This window comes from Schistocerca nitens, chromosome 9, assembly GCF_023898315.1.
Source record: "Schistocerca nitens isolate TAMUIC-IGC-003100 chromosome 9, iqSchNite1.1, whole genome shotgun sequence".
NCBI classification, from domain to species: Eukaryota; Metazoa; Arthropoda; class Insecta; order Orthoptera; family Acrididae; genus Schistocerca; species Schistocerca nitens.
The window spans coordinates 34,852,054-34,871,693 of NC_064622.1; the positions used below are offsets into that span (position 1 = coordinate 34,852,054).

The following is a 19,640-nucleotide window of genomic DNA, read 5'->3' on the forward strand; positions in this document are numbered from 1 at the left end:
AAGAGAAAAAACTAAAATAAAACTTAAGTTACAAAGGAAATGCGCCATGTACACAACAAAACACAGTGCTCATACAAGCGTCTGCCAGTAGCGAAAAGGCTTCAGGAAGACTCTGCAATGCTTCATAACAACAAATTGCCTCCGATGAGCACGACGTCACAACTGTTTACATTAGATTCGTGTGAGCAGTTGCGAGCGAGCCCATGCGCATGCATGCGCTTCTGGGTACAAAAGTATGACTGTTAACTGTATAGGCAAGCAGCAAGATGCTACCCGGAAAAATTTTACTGCGCGCGCAAGCTGCTATATTCAGTGGGAGCAAACCGGGGTATCTGCCCCGGGTGGCAATTTCAGTCAACCACTAATCGCCTTGCGGAACAATGAAGATATTTTTGTCGGCTTGCTAAAGAAATATGGCTTTATTCATCTTTTCCGCTGAGGTAGTCAATTTATTTGAAACGAAGTGTTTAATTCCACACCACTGGCTAGTTTCAAGTGTTTGCTGCATTTCTCCGCCGGCCGGGGTGGGTGAGCGGTTCTAAGCGCTTAAGTCTGGAAGCGCGCGACCGGTACGGTCGCAGGTTCGAATCCTGCCTCGGGCATGGATGTGTGTGATGTCCTTAGGTTAGTTAGGTTTAAGTTGTTCTAAGTTCTAGGGGACTGATGACCTCAGATGTTAAGTCCCACAGTGCCATTTGAACCATTTTTTGCATTTCATCTTCTAGCACAGATGGCATTATGACATATTAAAGAACCAAACATGAGATAATAAAATGCGCTTTAAGCCGAATTATGCATTTTAGTATGGCTCACGAAATTCCTCCGATGTCTTGTTTCTTTTATGACATAATGTATGATCTTTCAATGTTTTACACGTACGAACATACGGAATTCCTGCGTCATCGTAGCTGCGCAAGCGCGGTGAAGCGTGTATCTGGCGCTGTCTGGCAACTGCTGAACCGAATTTCTTTCTAACAGGTTGCGGGAAAATATTGCGAATGATTGATTGAAAAGCGCTACTTCCAAAGTAAATTTCTTTTTAAGCAAGATGAACCATGTGCGAGAATGTGCGATGAATTTCTTAAATCACAGAGCGTTTGACTCTCATTCAAAAATCAACTGTTTGAGGAAGACCTTTTAGAAAAAATTTCGAGCCCGGGAGATCAGACATTTATATCGGTATTAAAAATTTTACTGGCACATTTGTGTGATATATTTTAAAGTGTAACACGCGCAAAAAAGATCAACATTATACGTGATTGAAAGTTTAGCTTGTCTTGCAGCTTCTTGATCGTCGAGACCAATATCATATGTGGAAGCTGTGGTTTTCTTGTAGCAACACTATGTATATTAATTTACACCATTAACTTTTCCTATTTGTGTGTATGCTCTAACAGTGATAATGCTGTAAATAGTCTTCACGGGTGTGTCGCCGGATGACGTTGTGCAAATCGCACAATATTTCTTCGGAGCAACTCTCCGACATCATCAGGTGGTTGAACCTCGCTGGTGGCTAGGTACGACTACAAGATCCGCATGTCGACGCCGCTGTATATAGAGCACGCGCGTGAAGATTGCGCAGGCGCGGAAACCACGCATGCGCAAAAATTTGCAGATAGATAGCGCCAGACTCAAACGCCCTCTGCCGGGAGACGCAGAGCGGCCGTTCTGCGCGGACGCTGACGCTGTGTTTACTGACATGCTGCCAAAGTTATGACGGGTCTATTATCGAAAGCTCTTTGCTTTCTCGTCGTGATTTAACAGCAGCCATTGCAGGGTTGCAAGCTGTACTCAATTGAAATGCCGCACCCCTGTTGATAAGGTTATCAGCTGTACGGATATGTATTGCCGCCTTAATGGGGCAATCCCAGAAAGAGGATGCTGGGGATAAAACTTCCGTCTTTTCATAAATCATGTGATGTCCTGTGTTCAGACAGTGTTCTGCAATTGCCGACTTCTCCGGTTGGCGTAGGCGTGTATGACGCTGATGTTCATTGCAACGTTCTTGTACTGTGCGACATGTCTGGGCTATATATGCCGACCCACACTGACAAGTAATCTTGTACACATCACGTTTCCTCAGACCGAGATCATCCTTAACCGAACCTAATAGGTTCCTCAGTTTTGCAGATGGTCGGAAAACACACTTGATGTCATATCTTTCGAGGACTCTTCCGATTCTTGACGACATGGCACCAAAGTACGGCAAGAAGGCCAAGGTGGTGGGTGTCTTCGTATCTTCATTCTGCTCCATAGATTGAACTCGCTTGGGCCTGAATGCATTACGTATTTGTCTCTCAGAATAACCGTTTTGACGGAAGACTGTCTTCAAATGTTGTATCTCACTCGGCAGGCTTTCAGAGTCAGATACCACACGCACTCTATGAACTAGCGTACGTAATGCACTACCGCATTGTGCTGGATGATGGCAGCTTGTGGCCTGCAAATATACACTCCTGGAAATTGAAATAAGAACACCGTGAAATCATTGTCCCAGGAAGGGGAAACTTTATTGACACATTCCTGGGGTCAGATACATCACATGATCACACTGACAGAACCACAGGCACATAGACACAGGCAACAGAGCATGAACAATGTCGGCACTAGTACAGTGTATATCCACCTTTCGCAGCAATGCAGGCTGCTATTCTCCCATGGAGACGATCGTAGGGATGCTGGATGTAGTCCTGTGGAACGGCTTGCCATGCCATTTCCACCTGGCGCCTCAGTTGGACCAGCGTTCGTGCTGGACGTGCAGACCGCGTGAGACGACGCTTCATCCAGTCCCAAACATGCTCAATGGGGGACAGATCCGGAGATCTTGCTGGCCAGGGTAGTTGACTTACACCTTCTAGAGCACGTTGGGTGGCACGGGATACATGCGGACGTGCATTGTCCTGTTGGAACAGCAAGTTCCCTTGCCGGTCTAGGAATGGTAGAACGATGGGTTCGATGACGGTTTGGATGTACCGTGCACTATTCAGTGTCCCCTCGACGATCACCAGTGGTGTACGGCCAGTGTAGGAGATCGCTCCCCACACCATGATGCCGGGTGTTGGCCCTGTGTGCCTCGGTCGTATGCAGTCCTGATTGTGGCGCTCACCTGCACGGCGCCAAACACGCATACGACCATCATTGGCACCAAGGCAGAAGCGACTCTCATCGCTGAAGACGACACGTCTCCATTCGTCCCTCCATTCACGCCTGTCGCGACACCACTGGAGGCGGGCTGCACGATGTTGGGGCGTGAGCGGAAGACGGCCTAACAGTGTGCGGGACCGTAGTCCAGCTTCATGGAGACGGTTGCGAATGGTCCTCGCCGATACCCCAGGAGCAACAGTGTCCCTAATTTGCTGGGAAGTGGCGGTGCGGTCCCCTACGGCACTGCGTAGGATCCTACGGTCTTGGCGTGCATCCGTGCGTCGCTGCGGTCCGGTCCCAGGTCGACGGGCACGTGCACCTTCCGCCGACCACTGGCGACAACATCGATGTACTGTGGAGACCTCACGCTCCACGTGTTGAGCAATTCGGCGGTACGTCCACCTGGCCTCCCGCATGCCCACTATACGCCCTCGCTCAAAGTCCGTCAACTGCACATACGGTTCACGTCCACGCTGTCGCGGTATGCTACCAGTGTTAAAGACTGCGATGGAGCTCCGTATGCCACGGCAAACTGGCTGACACTGACGGCGGCGGTGCACAAATGCTGCGCAGCTAGCGCCATTCGACGGCCAACACCGCGGTTCCTGGTGTGTCCGCTGTGCCGTGCGTGTGATCATTGCTTGTACAGCCCTCTCGCAGTGCCCGGAGCAAGTATGGTGGGTCTGACACACCGGTGTCAATGTGTTCTTTTTTCCATTTCCAGGAGTGTAGATTCGTATGCGTTGGCTTGCGGTATAGGCTGTGTCTTTTCTTAGTTTCGTGTTCTAAAGGGCTGAGAAGTTCTACGCCGGTGTATAAAACCGTAACCATTTAAAGGATTGATAAGTTTTACAGGTCCGAGGAAAAGTATACTGTCACTTAACACGGAAGAAGTGTATTTTCATCTGGGAAAAAAGTGTGTTTTTTAACCAGGAAATCCGGGAATTTTTTTTCCTTGTCCGCGTATACACCCTGAATTAAACGTACCCTAAACGTGCTCTTGAATGTCGGCTCACCTGGATGACGCCGATATCGTTGTCGGCGTCGTCGGTGGACGTGTGGAAGTCAGCGTGTTTCATCAGCAGCGCGACGTCGACGCGGACACCGCCGCTGGCGCGGCTGGACGAGCCGACCCGCAATGTCGTGTAGGCGTCGGGCATCTCCTGGCCGGCGAGGACGCAGTGAGGCGCCGTCAGCGCCCACGTGCTGCCGATGATCGACGCGCCGCACCCACTGTTGTCCAGGATCTGCACGAAGGCCATCCAGGGGAAGTCGGCGATGTCGGCCGCCGTGCCGTTGATGACGCGCCCGTGGCCGCGGGTCCTGACAAGGGAACCTCCCCCTCGCACCCCCCTCAGATTTAGTTATAAGTTGGCACAGTGGGTAGGCCTTGAAAAACTGAACACAGATCAATCGAGAAAACAGGAAGAAGTTGTGTGGAACTATGAAAAAATAAGCAAAATCTACAAACTGAGTAGTCCATGCACAAGATATGTAACATCAAGGATAGTGTGAGCTCAGGAGCGCCGTGGTCCCGTGGTTAGCGTGAGCAGCTCCGGAACGTGAGGTCCTTGGTTCAAGTCTCTCCTCGAATGAAAAGTTTAATTTTTTTATTTTTGGTTTCTGGACAAACTCTTATGTTTTCATCACTTTTTTGGGAGTGATTCTCACATCCACAAGAACCTAAATCGAGCAAGGTAGAAGAATCTTTTTAGCCATTGGCCAAGTGTGCAAGTTAGGTGGGTCGACAACATATTCCTGTCATGTGACGCACATGCCGTCACCAGTGTCGTATTGAATATATCAGACGTGTTTTCCTGTGGGGGGAATCGGTTGACCTATGACCTTGCGATCAAATGTTTTCGGTTCCCACTCGACAGGCACGTCCTTTCGTCTACTAATCGCACGGTTTTGCGGTGCGGTCGCAAAACACAGACACTAAACTTATTACAGTCAACAGAGACGTCAATGAACGTACGGACAGATCATAACTTTGCGAAAATAAATTTTTCGCTCGAGGGAAGACTTGAACCAATAACCTCTCGTTCCGCAGCTGCTCACGCTAACCACGGGACCACGGCGCTCCTGCCCTCAACCTCTCCATGAAGTTGCTTATCTTGCACATGAACTACTCAGTTTGTATATTTTGCTTATTTTTTCCGTAGTTCCACACAACTTCTTCCTGTTTTCTCGATTGATCTGTGTTCAGTTTTTCAAGGCCTATCCACTGTGCCAACTTATAACTAAATCTGAGCGGGGTGCGATCACTGTGCCAACTTATAACTAAATCTGAGCGGGGTGCGATGAGGGGGTTCCCTTGTGAGCCAGGGAGCCGCCAGCGACGGCGGCGCCAGCAGACACGCCGCGGCGATGACGAGCGTTGCGAGCGTCGTGGCGGAGGTCCGGTGCGAGGCGCAGGTTGGAAGGCCGCCTTTGTACCGCCCAGACACTTGTCGGGCGCTATCAGACTGCTCCGTGAACAATGCGACCTTTGTCAACATTCGACATTTGCCAAGGTCATATCTCAAGTGGCATACAATGTACAGAGATATGACAAAGCTTTGTTACAAAATTCTCAGTCTGTTATCTGTTCTGAAAAGTCAAGTTGCTTTCGAGTACAGAGATCGTCTTGTTATTACAAAATGTTCAGACATCGGGTCATTTATCTGTTCTGAAAAGGTCAAAACGAACAGTTACTCGAAAAGTTAGGGTGTTGCTTCATAAAAGACGTACGATCACATAGTCACCCTAATAACAGAGCACACCGGTCGCTCTGGAGCACTGTTGGTGGTGTAGGACTGGTACTAGGCTGCCACGTGTCCCTCCACCGCTAAATGACTCATGGCAGTGAAGTGGCGTGCTTGTGCTAGTCAGTTGTATGGAGTTAGTGATGTAACATGAATTGACATAGGGATGATACAGGGTGTTTCAAAAATGACCGGTATATTTGAAACGGCAATAAAAACTAAACGAGCAGCGATAGAAATACACCGTTTGTTGCAATATGCTTGGGACAACAGTACATTTTCGGGCGGACAAACTTTCGAAATTACAGTAGTTACAATTTTCAACAACAGATGGTGCTGCAAGTGATGTGAAAGATATAGAAGACAACGCAGTCTGTGAGTGCGCCATTCTGTACGTCGTCTTTCTGCTGTAAGCGTGCGCTGTTCACAATGTGCACGTGTGCTGTGAACAACATGGTTTATTCCTTAGAACAGAGGATTTTTCTGGTGTTGGAATTCCACCGCCTAGAACACAGTGTTGTTGCAACAAGACGAAGTTTTCAACGGAGGTTTAATGTAACCAAAGGACCGAAAAGCGATACAATAAAGGATCTGTTTGCAAAATTTCAACGGACTGGGAACGTGACGGATGAACGTGCTGGAAAGGTAGGGCGACCGCGTACGGCAACCACAGAGGGCAACGCGCAGCTAGTGCAGCAGGTGATCCGACAGCGGCCTCGGGTTTCCGTTCGCCGTGTTGCAGCTGCGGTCCAAATGACGCCAACGTCCACGTATCGTCTCATGCGCCAGAGTTTACACCTCTATCCATACAAAATTCAAACGCGGCAACCCCTCAGCGCCGCTAGCATTGCTGCACGAGAGACATTCGCTAACGATATAGTGCACAGGATTGATGACGGCGATATGCATGTGGGCAGCATTTGGTTTACTGACGAAGCTTATTTTTACCTGGACGGCTTCGTCAATAAACAGAACTGGCGCATATGGGGAACCGAAAAGCCCCATGTTGCAGTCCCATCGTCCCTGCCCCCTCAAAAAGTACTGGTCTGGGCCGCCATTTCTTCCAAAGGAATCATTGGCCCATTTTTCAGATCCGAAACGATTACTGCATCACGCTATCTGGACATTCTTCGTGAATTTGTGGCGGTACAAACTGCCTTAGACGACACTGCGAACACCTCGTGGTTTATGCAAGATGGTGCCCGGCCACATCGCACGGCCGACGTCTTTAATTTCCTGAATGAATATTTCGATGGTCGTGTGATTGCTTTGGGCTATCCGAAACATACAGGAGGCGGCGTGGATTGGCCTCCCTATTCGCCAGACATGAACCCCTGTGACTTCTTTCTGTGGTGTACCGCCAGAATCCAGAAACAATTGAACAGCTGAAGCAGTACATCTCATCTGCATGTGAAGCCATTCCGCCAGACACGTTGTCAAAGGTTTCGGGTAATTTCATTCAGAGACTACGCCATATTATTGCTACGCATGGTGGATATGTGGAAAATATCGTACTATAGAGTTTCCCAGACCGCAGCGCCATCTGTTGTTGACAATTGTAACTACTGTAATTTCGAAAGTTTGTCTGCCTGAAAATGTACTGTTGTCCCAAGCATATTGCAACAAACGGTGTATTTCTATCGCTGCTCGTTTAGTTTGTATTGCCGTTTCAAATATACCGGTCATTTTTGAAACACCCTGTACATGCTGTCATAAGGGAGCGGTTGTGTTTTGAGATGTTCGTCACCACACAACAAACGAAGCTGCATAGTTCATTGTATCAGTGAAAACTGTCCCATGGGTCTGGAAGCAATGGTGTAAAGCTTACAGTGATGTAATACGGTGAAAGAACAGTTGTCAGAAAAAAAGTTACGATCAACAGGGACAAGACGCAGCTGTCACGCATTGTCGGTGACAGACGCTGCCGAACTTGGTAGGAGTTGCTGGTGTCACTGCCTGCACATCTACCTCAACTAGTTTCCAAGTGGGCTCTGCGAAGGAACCTACACACAATGGACATTTCGGGGTAGTTACTACGAAAAACGGCGTTGCTCTCTGTGCAACCTACAGCTGCACAGCTTCAGTGATCCAAACAGTGCACACTGGGCAGAAGGTGACTGAAGGTTGTATTGTGGTCCGACACGTTGAGACTTTGCCTCGACTTTGCGACGAGTGCCCCAATAGCGGAATGAGGCATTGAAACTTACACAACGTGTATGTGGAGGGGAGCGGGGTGGGGTGGGGGGGGGGGGGAGGGGCAGTTCTGTCAGGAGGTACTTCTATGATGTCTTCCAGGTTGTTCTTCGTACCTTGACTTGGGCCCATTCATTCTGTTCGCTGTTACCATGACCTAGGAAGTTTATTTCAGCATCCTCCATGAACAGGTTTTGCCTTCTCTTCTACATGGTAAGTATGCTGTGGATGACAGCCATGTTGACGGGGTTTGTAGGTTCCTGCTGCTGCGAACACCAGATTCCCCATCGTATGAGTAATCCCATATGCAATGTCCGTGACTATCTGCAACAGCGGATCTGTTTTAGCAGTCAACCAGCTCTACTGGATTTCGTCATCAGCGAGTGACTTTGGCATGGCATACTTAGTGATACTTATGGAGTCTCTTCCTCTATGAGCTGAGGCGATTATCAAGGTTAGAGGCAGTGTTACCCAGTATTAGTGTGATGTCTACTGTGGGTCACAAATTTTTTGCTTATTATGCTTATTGAAACACTTGTCTCGTATACTTTCACGTAACTGCAGTAGTCCTTCCGTCTTGTTTCCACATTTCCTAATAGTGGACGCTACCCAGTAAACATAACAGAGAAGGCGCATTTAACGAAACCAACCATTGACAGAAATTAAAAAAAAAATGGTTCAAATGGCATTTGTCTCGAATACTTTCAGGTAACTGCAGGTGTCCTGCCACCTTGTTTCCACATTTCCTAATAGAGGACCCTACCCAGTAAACATAACAGGGAAGGCGCATTTAACGAAACCAACCATTGACAGAAATTTAAAAAAAAAATGGTTCAAATGGCTCTGAGCACTATGGGACTTAACATCTGTGGTCATCAGTCCCCTAGAACTTAGAACTACTTAAACCTAACTAACCTAAGGGCATCACACACATCCATGCCCAAGGCAGGATTCGAACCCGCGACCGTAGCAGTCACGCGGTTCCAGACTGAAGCGCCCAGAACCGCACGGCACACCGGCCGGCCAGAAATTTAAAATCTGACTAGTCTTGACTACTCAGGTTAAACAGTAGCCTTGACATAGTTACACAGTAATTGCGTTGTTTACCTTATCAGGCATTGCTGGGGCGAGTCAGGCTAAATGTAAAGAACGAAATTACAATGAAATCCAGACCATTAGCTGCTTCTGGGACAGTTGAAAATGTGTACCCCGACCGGGACTCGAATCTGGGATCTCCTGCTTACTTGGCAGACACTCTATCCAAGTGAGCCATCGCGGACACCGACGATGCGGCTGGTCCCGGCGGAGATTCGAGTCCTCCCTCGGGCATGGGTGTGTGTGTTTGTCCTTAGGATACTTTAGGTTGAGTAGCGTGTAAGCTTAGGGACTGATGACCTTAGCAGTTAAGTCCCATAAGATTTCACACACATTTTGAACATTTTTTTTTTTTTGACCCCGACGACAGAGCAACTGCAGGAGCTTATCTCTGGTACGCTCCTCTTGAGACCGACATTTCCAACTTACTGTCCACACACTACTTTTGTAATTCCCCTGCCCACTATACTAATTACTCGCGGCAGTCAATCTACCGATTCCCGTAAGAGTTTGAGCAATGTGAGTACATCCGCCCTGTAGAAGATCATTGGCTAGTAAGCCTTATCGTATATGAAGATGGTATAAGGCTTACCGGACAATGCTCTTGTTCAGTGCGGATGCACTCACGTTGCTCAAAGTCTTACGGGAATTAGTAGCTTGACTGCCGCGAGTAATGAGTATGGTGCACAGGAGCATTACAAATGTAGTGTGTGGACAGTAAGTAGGAAAAGTGGGTCTCACGGGGAACGTGCCAGAGATACGTCCCTGCAGTCGCACTAGCCTCTGTGTCTTCGATGGCGCAGTTCCGCTTCGAATGCCGAGTGGGAAGGTTGTGTGAAGTTTTCCTTCTTAGTGTTGTTCTGTCTGCCGAGTGAGTCATAGCGCCTCCGCTCTGCCTTGTTGTATGTGAGTGTTCGTCTACTTGCAGCGGCATCGACCGCCCCGCTATCGCTGCCATGGTTTCCACATGTATCCCCACAAAAAGGTACTGTGAGCTTTGCTTTCGATAAAACGACGAGACACGTGCAACCTGGGTCTCTAGAAACCCACGATTGGCTTGTTGATACAATTCATGTGAACTCTGATCAGGTTCACACCGCTTATTTTGATGCAGACGAGTACGTGTTTTACTTGAAATTTATGAATCCCCTTCACGTTGAACGGTTACTGTCGCAACGTGGTTTTCAAGCCCCGTTCAAGCATCGCGGTAATTCCGTTAGTATGGTGTCACTCGCAGATGCTGAAATCGAATATACCGATGTTCGAGTGTTCAACCTCCCATCGGAAGTTGATGACATCTTTCTAAAGGACATATTGACTCTTTACGTTGACTTGAAAAACGTCCGTCGTGGACGCTGGTCTACTCAACGCATATTACAGTGTTATAGTGTAAATCGTTCCGTGGCAATGCATGCCAAACGCAGTATTCCATCACATTTACAAGTGTGTGGTTACCGCGTCCGTGTTATGTATACTGATCAAGAGGGACCCTCAGAAATGGCTCTGAGCACTATGGGACTCAACTGCTGTGGTCATAAGTCCCCTAGAACTTAGAACTACTTAAACCTAACTAACCTAAGGACGTCACACACATCCATGCCCGAGGCAGGATTCGAACCTGCGACCGTAGCAGTCGCACGGTTCCGGACTGCGCGCCTAGAACCGCGAGACCACCGTGGCCGGCCAAGAGGGACCCTGCTTCCTATGTAATGGAAGTGGACACGTTCGGACTAATTGCCCTTGGAGGGCTTTTGAATTAAATCCGTCATTAGCGCAGCGTCGCAAATTGACGTTTGCTGATATTTTTCCTTCCACTCCCGACGTCGGACCTACTACTGCTTCGGATCACAATGAACAAACAATCAATTTTCATAATCATGTTAATGAATTTCCGCCCTTGCCTCCGTGACTGGTTCCGAATCCTGTTGCCCCCAGGATAGAACCTGCGACGGTGACAAACAAGCGATGTCGCATTCAGGATGGTGATGGTTAAGATTTGGCTGTGCGTTCTGCACCAACTTCCTCCGCATCAATTGTGTCCCCCGCTTCTCTCGATGCTACGATACCTCCCATCCGTAGTACGGTGAGTGGCGAAGAAGCTACCTTTAGTATCCCTCCTGCTCGCGAAGTGGCTCCTTCTGAGCTGGTTGTTTATGGAGAGGCAGCGGATCCGCCCCCCCACCCCCTTCCACCATTCGTTTTTGTGTCCTTCGTTACAGTCTGAGACGATGCAGTGTCCTCCTGATCCTTCGTCTTTAGCCGCCGACTGTTTCCTGAATTTGCCGACTACATCAACTCCCGAGGAGAATAAAATTGAGACCAAGTATCACCAGAATGCTTCCACCTTAGTGACTGGAACCGCATTACACGACCCTAGTTCTGAGGGGCAGGAAGCTGTGCCCCTGATCCCTCCCCACACATCCGTTTGCAGAGGCCGACATACCACGTAGCCGACAGAAACAGCGTATCCAACCTAAGAAATCTAAGAAAAAAGGTTGTGGTAACGGGGGTTCTGGACCCCCGATGTCTGATTCCTCTGTGGATTCAGCAGTGGACCTTGACTCTCAGCTGTTTACCTAATTCTGCTCGGATGTTCCGTACATCCCTGTATAGATGTGATAAATGACCCAAGCCAACACGTTCCTTTCCTTAAACGTTGATCGTGTGGAATCAGAACTCGTTCAAAGTAGGAAAAATTCTTTTACTCCCGAAACGCCCTGAACAAGCTTCCCCCGATACCTTTCGCCCAATTACTTTGTTAAACTTTGATTATAAACGGTGGCGAAAGCAGTTAATAGTAGGCTGTTGGCTCTGATGGAGATGATTGTTTGCCAAACATCAAAGCTGCGTACCTGGTCGTACCAATCTTACTAGCCGGCCGTTGTGGCAGAGCAGTTCTAGGCGCTTCAGTCCGGAACCGCGCTGCTACTACGGTCGCAGGTTGAATCCTGCCTTGGGCATGGAGGTGTGTGATGTCTTTAGGTTAGTTAGGCTTAAGTAGTTCTAAGTCTAGTGGACTGATGACCTCAGATGTTAAGTCCCACAGTGCTTAGAGCCATTTGAACCATTCTTACTCCTATAGACGAGTGTCGTAATATGGTTTTGGTTGCTACTGTAACGTAAGTCCCTTGTGTCCTTGCTTTCCTAGACTTTAATAAGTCGTTTGATCACGTTAACCACGAATTTTTGCTTCGGATTCTGGAAGCAGTTTGCTGTGGCCTTCTCCACCAGACATCACGGCGCCTATAGTTCCTGCAACCAAACTGACAGCCTGCAGCCGTGGGTTGCCCGAACCGCAGGCACACCGAAGCACTACACAACCGACAGGCAACATTGATGAACGGACACAACTACTACGACCCCACAGCAAAGACACCAGCGGCCACCAGGGGCCACTACCGGTCCACATAAACATAAGGAAGAGGTCGCTGCAGATTCTCACAAATCAAACCACGTGATGGGAAATAGTTCCGAGGTACTCATCCGCCGAAACGCTATAAAAGCCGGCGCTCGGCCGCACATCGGATCCCTCCAAAACCCAGGCGATCATTGTGGGCAAAACCACCCCTTCCTTCCGCCTCCTTGATTTCTATCTCACCATCTATGGCCGTCCTATCGCCCTCACTCCCACCCTTAAGTACCTTGGCGTCACCCTCGACCGTCGCCTCTCCTGGACTCCCCACCTCCGGACAATCCAAGCCAAGGCACGCTCCCGACTCAGTCTCCTCAAGCTCCTCTCTGGCCGTACGTAGGGTCTGGACCCCTCCACCATCCTCCACACCTATAAATCCCTCATCCGCCCTATTCTTTGTTATGCCCATCCGGCTTGGATCTCTGCCCCCCCTACCTTTTATAAATCCCTCCAAATCGTTGAACGTCATGCTCTCCGCCTCGCCTATCGCATCCGTCTCCCCTCCCCCACGCGGATCCTGTACAATCTCATCCCCTTCCCCCACCTCCTCCTTTTCCTTGAAAGGATGCGGATCCTGTACACCTCCCGCAAACTCGATCCTCCTCACCCGCTCGTCTCCCCGATCCTCTCCCACCCCCGCCCGCTGCAGCGCCTGTATTTGCACGTCCCACCCGGTCTCCATCTCTCCACCCTCCTTACCCTCTCCCAAGGTGGCTTCCGCCAGCTCCCCCTCCCTGATGATGTCCTCCTCCCCTCCATCTACCCCTCCTATCAACTTTGACCCTGCCCCACCCCCCACTTCCGGTGTCCTTTCCTTTAGGCACCCTCCCTCCCTTCTCTTCCCTTCTCTTTCCTTTTCCCACGTCCCCTCCCTCCACCCCTCTTCCCCCGGGCTTCCGCTCCCCCTTCCTCCCTCCCCCCCTTTCTCCCCTGCCCGTGGTATCTCTGCTCTCCCCTCTTGCTCTCCCACTCCCCTTCTTCCTCCTCCTCTCTTGGCAGGTCCCCGGACTCGCACACGCATAGTGAACATTCGCGCGCCGGAGGTCATCGCCATTAGTGTCTCATGTGTGTGCCTTCGTTTGTGTTTAGTGTTTGTTCGCCGGAACGCCGCCACTGTTCACGTGTACCATCGCCATCATCCCCGTATTGTGCGCCATGTCCACTAGTGTCAGTGATGTTTTTCTCATCAGGCGTGAACGGATCCGTGTTTTTTGTTTTTTGGTGTCTACATTGTTTTGCCCGCCATTTTTGATTGTATTCTCTGTGTCCCCTCTATTTATTACTTATTGTAAATCTCAAGGCTGAAGAGCGGCGTACTCAGCTGCTGACAGCCCGCCTTGTGTAAGGTGATAAAAATTACAATAAAGGAAAAAAAAAACCGCACATCGGCAGTTCATCGACCGCCAGCAGACGTGGGTAGCTGCCGCCCCCAGCAGCCCGGCTTGGATATTCTCGCTGATCTCTGGATAAGGCTTAGTATATCGGAGAAGTCTCTGGCGATGACTACTAGGAAATTATTTCATTTTTTTTTCTGTGTTATTCTTGTATGTAGTTGTGATTCGAAGACGAATCACTGTTTTGTGTTGGTGTATACTTGGAGAATTTGTTTTGGTTAATTGAACAGTCTAATAAATTGTTTTCGTACTTTGATCGTTAGTTTCTTCTGCTTACGCAGACATATCACAGTTGGTATCACTGTTGACACAAGGCGGGTGCTCTCAAATCTCTTTACGGGGATTTCAGCTTCAGGGGTTGTTAATGGCCAACTGACGCCCCCCACAAATATCCGTCTGGGAGTGCCTCAAGGAAGCCCGCTGTCAATGACTTTGTGTTGTCTCTGGAGCCCCTACTTCGGGTGCTAGCATCCCACCTGAAAGGTTGGAAGCTTTCCAGAGGGACTATAGCTGTTCGTGCTTACTCAGATGACGTGATGGTCCTACTCCGCAATTCTCCGGAGATACCTCGACTGAAGGCTGTAATCGGTCATTATTGTCGGCATTCTGGTGCAGTACTTAATGGAGGTAATTGCAGGCTTCTCACTTTGCGAGATTTTGATGACGCCATTGTTCCATGGGCTACTATGGTGGATCGGCATACGTCTCTCAGTATCATAATGCATCGTTGTCCACTCAAAATGGCGAGGCTCAACTGGAAATCTGTTACGGAAAAAAATTCAGGGAGCGATACTAGAACGTGAAAGACGTTCTCTTACTCTGTTCCAGAAAGTCCGAGTAATGGATACCTATGTTTTATGCACAGCCCCTTACGTGGCCCTAATTTATCTGCTTCCCTAGATGATGGCGAAGAAACTACAGCAATTGCCTGGTCGTTTCTTAGGGAAACCACATATCTTTCGCTTACGGCATGAGGTGGTCACGAAGCCTCGGGGGGGGGGGGGGGGGGCTGGCTGACATACGAAGGAAGACGGAAGACGCAAATGATAATTGTGCGACGCACTGTTTTGATGATAACTCAAGAAACTCACACATTCACGTCTCGTTTATATCTGTTTACGTCCTGCTTGTCTTGAACGCGCTGTTGACGTTGGTCGCATAAATTACAAGTTAAAACACGTTCGTGACTTCTATCTTGCGGTAAGCTGTTTAGGAGATGACAACTTTCCTCACCATGAAATTCCTACAGACTTATTGTAAAGCAGTCCCTTGCCCGAACCTCGTTGAAAGACCGCCGCAAAGAAACTGAGCAATAGTTTGGTGCAATATAGTCTTTCGATATACCGTAGCGTCCTATTGATATAAGGTAGTAAATAACTTGATTCCAACGAACGAACGACTTTTCCGTATTGGGCGTAGCGACACGGATTTATGTAGTTCTACAGATACGATACGCCATCGCTTTACTTGTGAGGTTGTATGGCATCTTGGTCTTTCATTACGAGGCAATTGGCCTTCCTTACTGGATCTACACTACGCACATCATATTGGTGCCAGAGTCTTCCTTCTTCCTACGGTCGAAAACCTGTATCGTTATGTGGTTACTGGGACACTTAGTTCATTATGTAGTAGAAGGCGAGGGGGAAGAACACATGAACTTCAGTACATGGTCCCGGCCTACTAGACATGCTTCCGAATGCCTCGATATCGAGACCTCTTCGCCTTTTCCGTCGGCAAGCAGTTGGTTAATTTCATTATCCTGATTGTAGGTCTTTTCCTTGTTGTGTATGTTTCCCGTCTGATTTGCTTCGGTATGTTCTCTCCCAATTTACCTGCTTGTTTTGTTTGTGTTTTGACTCATTATCGCTACAGTTGGTTCAAATGGCTCTGAGCACTATGGGACTCAACTGCTGAGGTCATTAGTCCCCTAGAACTTAGAACTAGTTAAACCTAACTAACCTAAGGACATCACAAACATCCATGCCCGAGGCAGGATTCGAACCTGCGACCGTAGTGGTCTTGCGGTTCCAGACTGCAGCGCCTTTAACCGCACGGCCACTTCGGCCGGCTATCGCTACAGTTCTATTGTGAAATGTATGTAGATGACGTATATATACACATGAGCTTATACAATCCTTAAAATCGTCTAGGAAATATTCTTAGTTTGCTGTTTAGAATATAATCTGATTCTTTGTAATTACACTACTGGGTATTTACAAGGATATTCATTGGACAAATATACACTCCTGGAAATTGAAATAAGAACACCGTGAATTCATTGTCCGAGGAAGGGGAAACTTTATTGACACATTCCTGGGGTCAGATACATCACATGATCACACTGACAGAACCACAGGCACATAGACACAGGCAACAGAGCATGCACAATGTCGGCACTAGTACAGTGTATATCCACCTTTCGCAGCAATGCAGGCTGCTATTCTCCCATGGAGACGATCGTAGAGATGCTGGATGTAGTCCTGTGGAACGGCTTGCCATGCCATTTCCACCTGGCGCCTCAGTTGGACCAGCGTTCGTGCTGGACGTGCAGACCGCGTGAGACGACGCTTCATCCAGTTCCAAACATGCTCAATGGGGGACAGATCCGGAGATCTTGCTGGCCAGGGTAGTTGACTTACACCTTCTAGAGCACGTTGGGTGGCACGGGATACATGCGGACGTGCATTGTCCTGTTGGAACAGCAAGTTCCCTTGCCGGTCTAGGAATGGTAGAACGATGGGTTCGATGACGGTTTGGATGTACCGTGCACTATTCAGTGTCCCCTCGACGATCACCAGTGGTGTACGGCCAGTGTAGGAGATCGCTCCCCACACCACGATGCCGGGTATTGGCCCTGTGTGCCTCGGTCGTATGCAGTCCTGATTGTGGCGCTCACCTGCACGGCGCCAAACACGCATACGACCATCATTGGCACCAAGGCAGAAGCGACTCTCATCGCTGAAGACGACACGTCTCCATTCGTCCCTCCATTCACGCCTGTCGCGACACCACTGGAGGCGGGCTGCACGATGTTGGGGCGTGAGCGGAAGACTGCCTAACGGTGTGCGGGACCGTAGCCCAGCTTCATGGAGACGGTTGCGAATGTTCCTCGCCGATACCCCAGGAGCAACAGTGTCCCTAATTTGCTGGGAAGTGGCGGTGCGGTCCCCTACGGCATTGCGTAGGATCCTACGGTCTTGGCGTGCATCCGTGCGTCGCTGCGGTCCGGTCCCAGGTCGACGGGCACGTGCACCTTCCGCCGACCACTGGCGACAACATCGATGTACTGTGGAGACCTCACGCTCCACGTGTTGAGCAATTCGGCGGTACGTCCACCCGGCCTCCCGCATGCCCACTATACGCCCTCGCTCAAAGTCCGTCAACTGCACATACGGTTCACGTCCACGCTGTCGCGGCATGCTACCAGTGTTAAAGACTGCGATGGAGCTCCGTATGCCACGGCAAACTGGCTGACACTGACGGCGGCGGTGCACAAATGCTGCGCAGCTAGCGCCATTCGACGGCCAACACCGCGGTTCCTGGTGTGTCCGCTGTGCCGTGCGTGTGATGATTGCTTGTACAGCCCTCTCGCAGTGTCCGGAGCAAGTATGGTGAGTCTGACACACCGGTGTCAATGTGTTCTTTTTTCCATTTCCAGGAGTGTATTATACTAGAACCGACATGTGATTACATTTTCACACAGTTTGGGTGCATAGATCCTGAGAAATCAGTACCCAGAACAACCACCTCTGGCCGTAATAACGGCCTTGATACGCCTGGGCATTGAGTCAAACAGAGTTCGGATGGCCTGTACAGGTACAGCTGCCCATGCAGCTTCAACACGATACCACAGTTCATCAAGAGTAGTGACTGGCGTATTGTGACGACCCAGCTGCTCGGCCACAATTGACCAGATGTTCTCAATTGGTGAGAGATCTGGAGAATGTGCTGGCCAGGGCAGCAGTCGAACATTTTCTGTATCCAGAAAGGTCCGTACAGGACCTGCAACATGCGGTCGTGCATTATCCTACTGAAATGTAGGGTTTCGCAGGGATCGAATGAAGAGTAGAGCCACGGGTCGTAACGTCTACTGTTCAAAGTGCCGTCAATGCGAACAAGAGGTGACCGAGACGTGTAACCAGTGGCACCCCATACCATCACGCCGGGTGATACGCCGGTATGGCGATGACGAATACACGCTTCCAATGTGCGTTCACCGCGATGTCGCCAAACACGGATGCTACCAGCATGATGCTGTAAACACAACCTGGATTCATCCGAAACAATGACGTTTTGCCATTCGTGCACCCAGGTTCATCGTTGAGTACCCCATCGCAGGCGCTTCTGGCTGAGATGCAGCGCCAAGGGTAACCGCAGCCGTGGTCTATGAGCTGATAGTCCATGCTGCTGCAAACGTCGTCGAACTGTTCGTACAGATGGTTGTTGTCTTGGAAACGTCCCCATCTGTTGACTCAGGGATCGAGACGTGGCTGTACAATCCGTTACAGCCATGCGGATAAGATGGCTGCCATCTGAACTGCTAGTAATACGAGGCCGTTGGGATGCAGCACGGGGTTCTGTATTACCCTACTGAACCCACCGATTCCATATTCTGCTAACTGTCATTGGATCTCGACCAATGCGAGCAACAATGTCGCTATACGATAAACCGCAATCGCGTTAGGCTACAATCCGACCTTTATCAAAGTCGGAAACGTGATGGTACGCATTTCACCTCCTTACACGAGGCATCACAATAACGTTTCACCAGGCAACGCCGGTCAACTGCTGTTTGTGTATGAGAAATCGCTTGGAAACTTTCCTCATGTCAGCACGTTGTAGGTGTCGCCACCGGCATCAACTTTGTGTGAATGCTCTGAAAAGTTAATCATTTGCATATCATAGCATCTTCTTGCAGTCGGTTAAATTTCGCGTCTGTAGCATGTCGTCTTCGTGGTGTAGCAATTTTAATGGCCAGTAGTGTAAATAAAAATAAAAAACTGAATAAATGTTAAAAAACTATAAGAAATTGCTTATACCTTTCATGAGAGCTTGTTGGTGGTTTTCCGCTATGTTCTCGTGTTTTTTCCTTTCTCCTTTTACTATTGTTGCTATCATAATTAAATTTTCCTCCATTTGCAGCTTGTATTACTCGATGATTTGACTATGGTCTACTGAAGTTTCATGACAGTATCAAGTCACTCTGAAAATAATTTTAAAAAATGGCTCAATTGGATAGAGAGTCTGTCGTGTAAGCGGGAGATCCTGGGTTCGAGTCCCCGTTGGGGCACACATTTTCAACTGTTCCCGTTGATATTTATCAACGCCTGTAAGCAGCTAATAGTCTGGGTTTCATTGTAATTTCATTCTTCGAGAGCTGCAAGATCACCTATGGTATCTGTATTCATACAAAGGCAAAGACTTTGGCCCGCTAATCGTTATGTGGCAAATTCTTCTCAGTTTCACATCCTGTACTTGCTATGACATTCTGTGTGTGTGTGTGTGTGTGTGTGTGTGTGTGTGCGTGCGTGCGTGTGCATGCCTGTTTCTTAGTCGCTCAGAACTATTATCATAGGTGATCTAAACGAAGTTAACTATAGAGGAGTTGTCTCATGAGGAAGTACGTGTTCAATATTTCTCTTCATCACTCCGCAA

At 49.0% G+C, this 19,640-nt stretch overlaps 1 protein-coding gene across 1 annotated transcript in view; it reads right to left on the reverse strand.

Annotated features, from left to right (window-relative positions):
* Positions 1 to 19,640, reverse strand: part of LOC126203541 (trypsin 3A1-like) — an 80,415-nt gene that overhangs the window by 25,548 nt on the left and 35,227 nt on the right. The window contains exon 3 of the mRNA XM_049937865.1: positions 4,161 to 4,467. Coding sequence (XP_049793822.1) covers positions 4,161 to 4,467 — 307 coding nt within the window. The remainder of the gene's footprint in view (positions 1 to 4,160; positions 4,468 to 19,640) is intronic.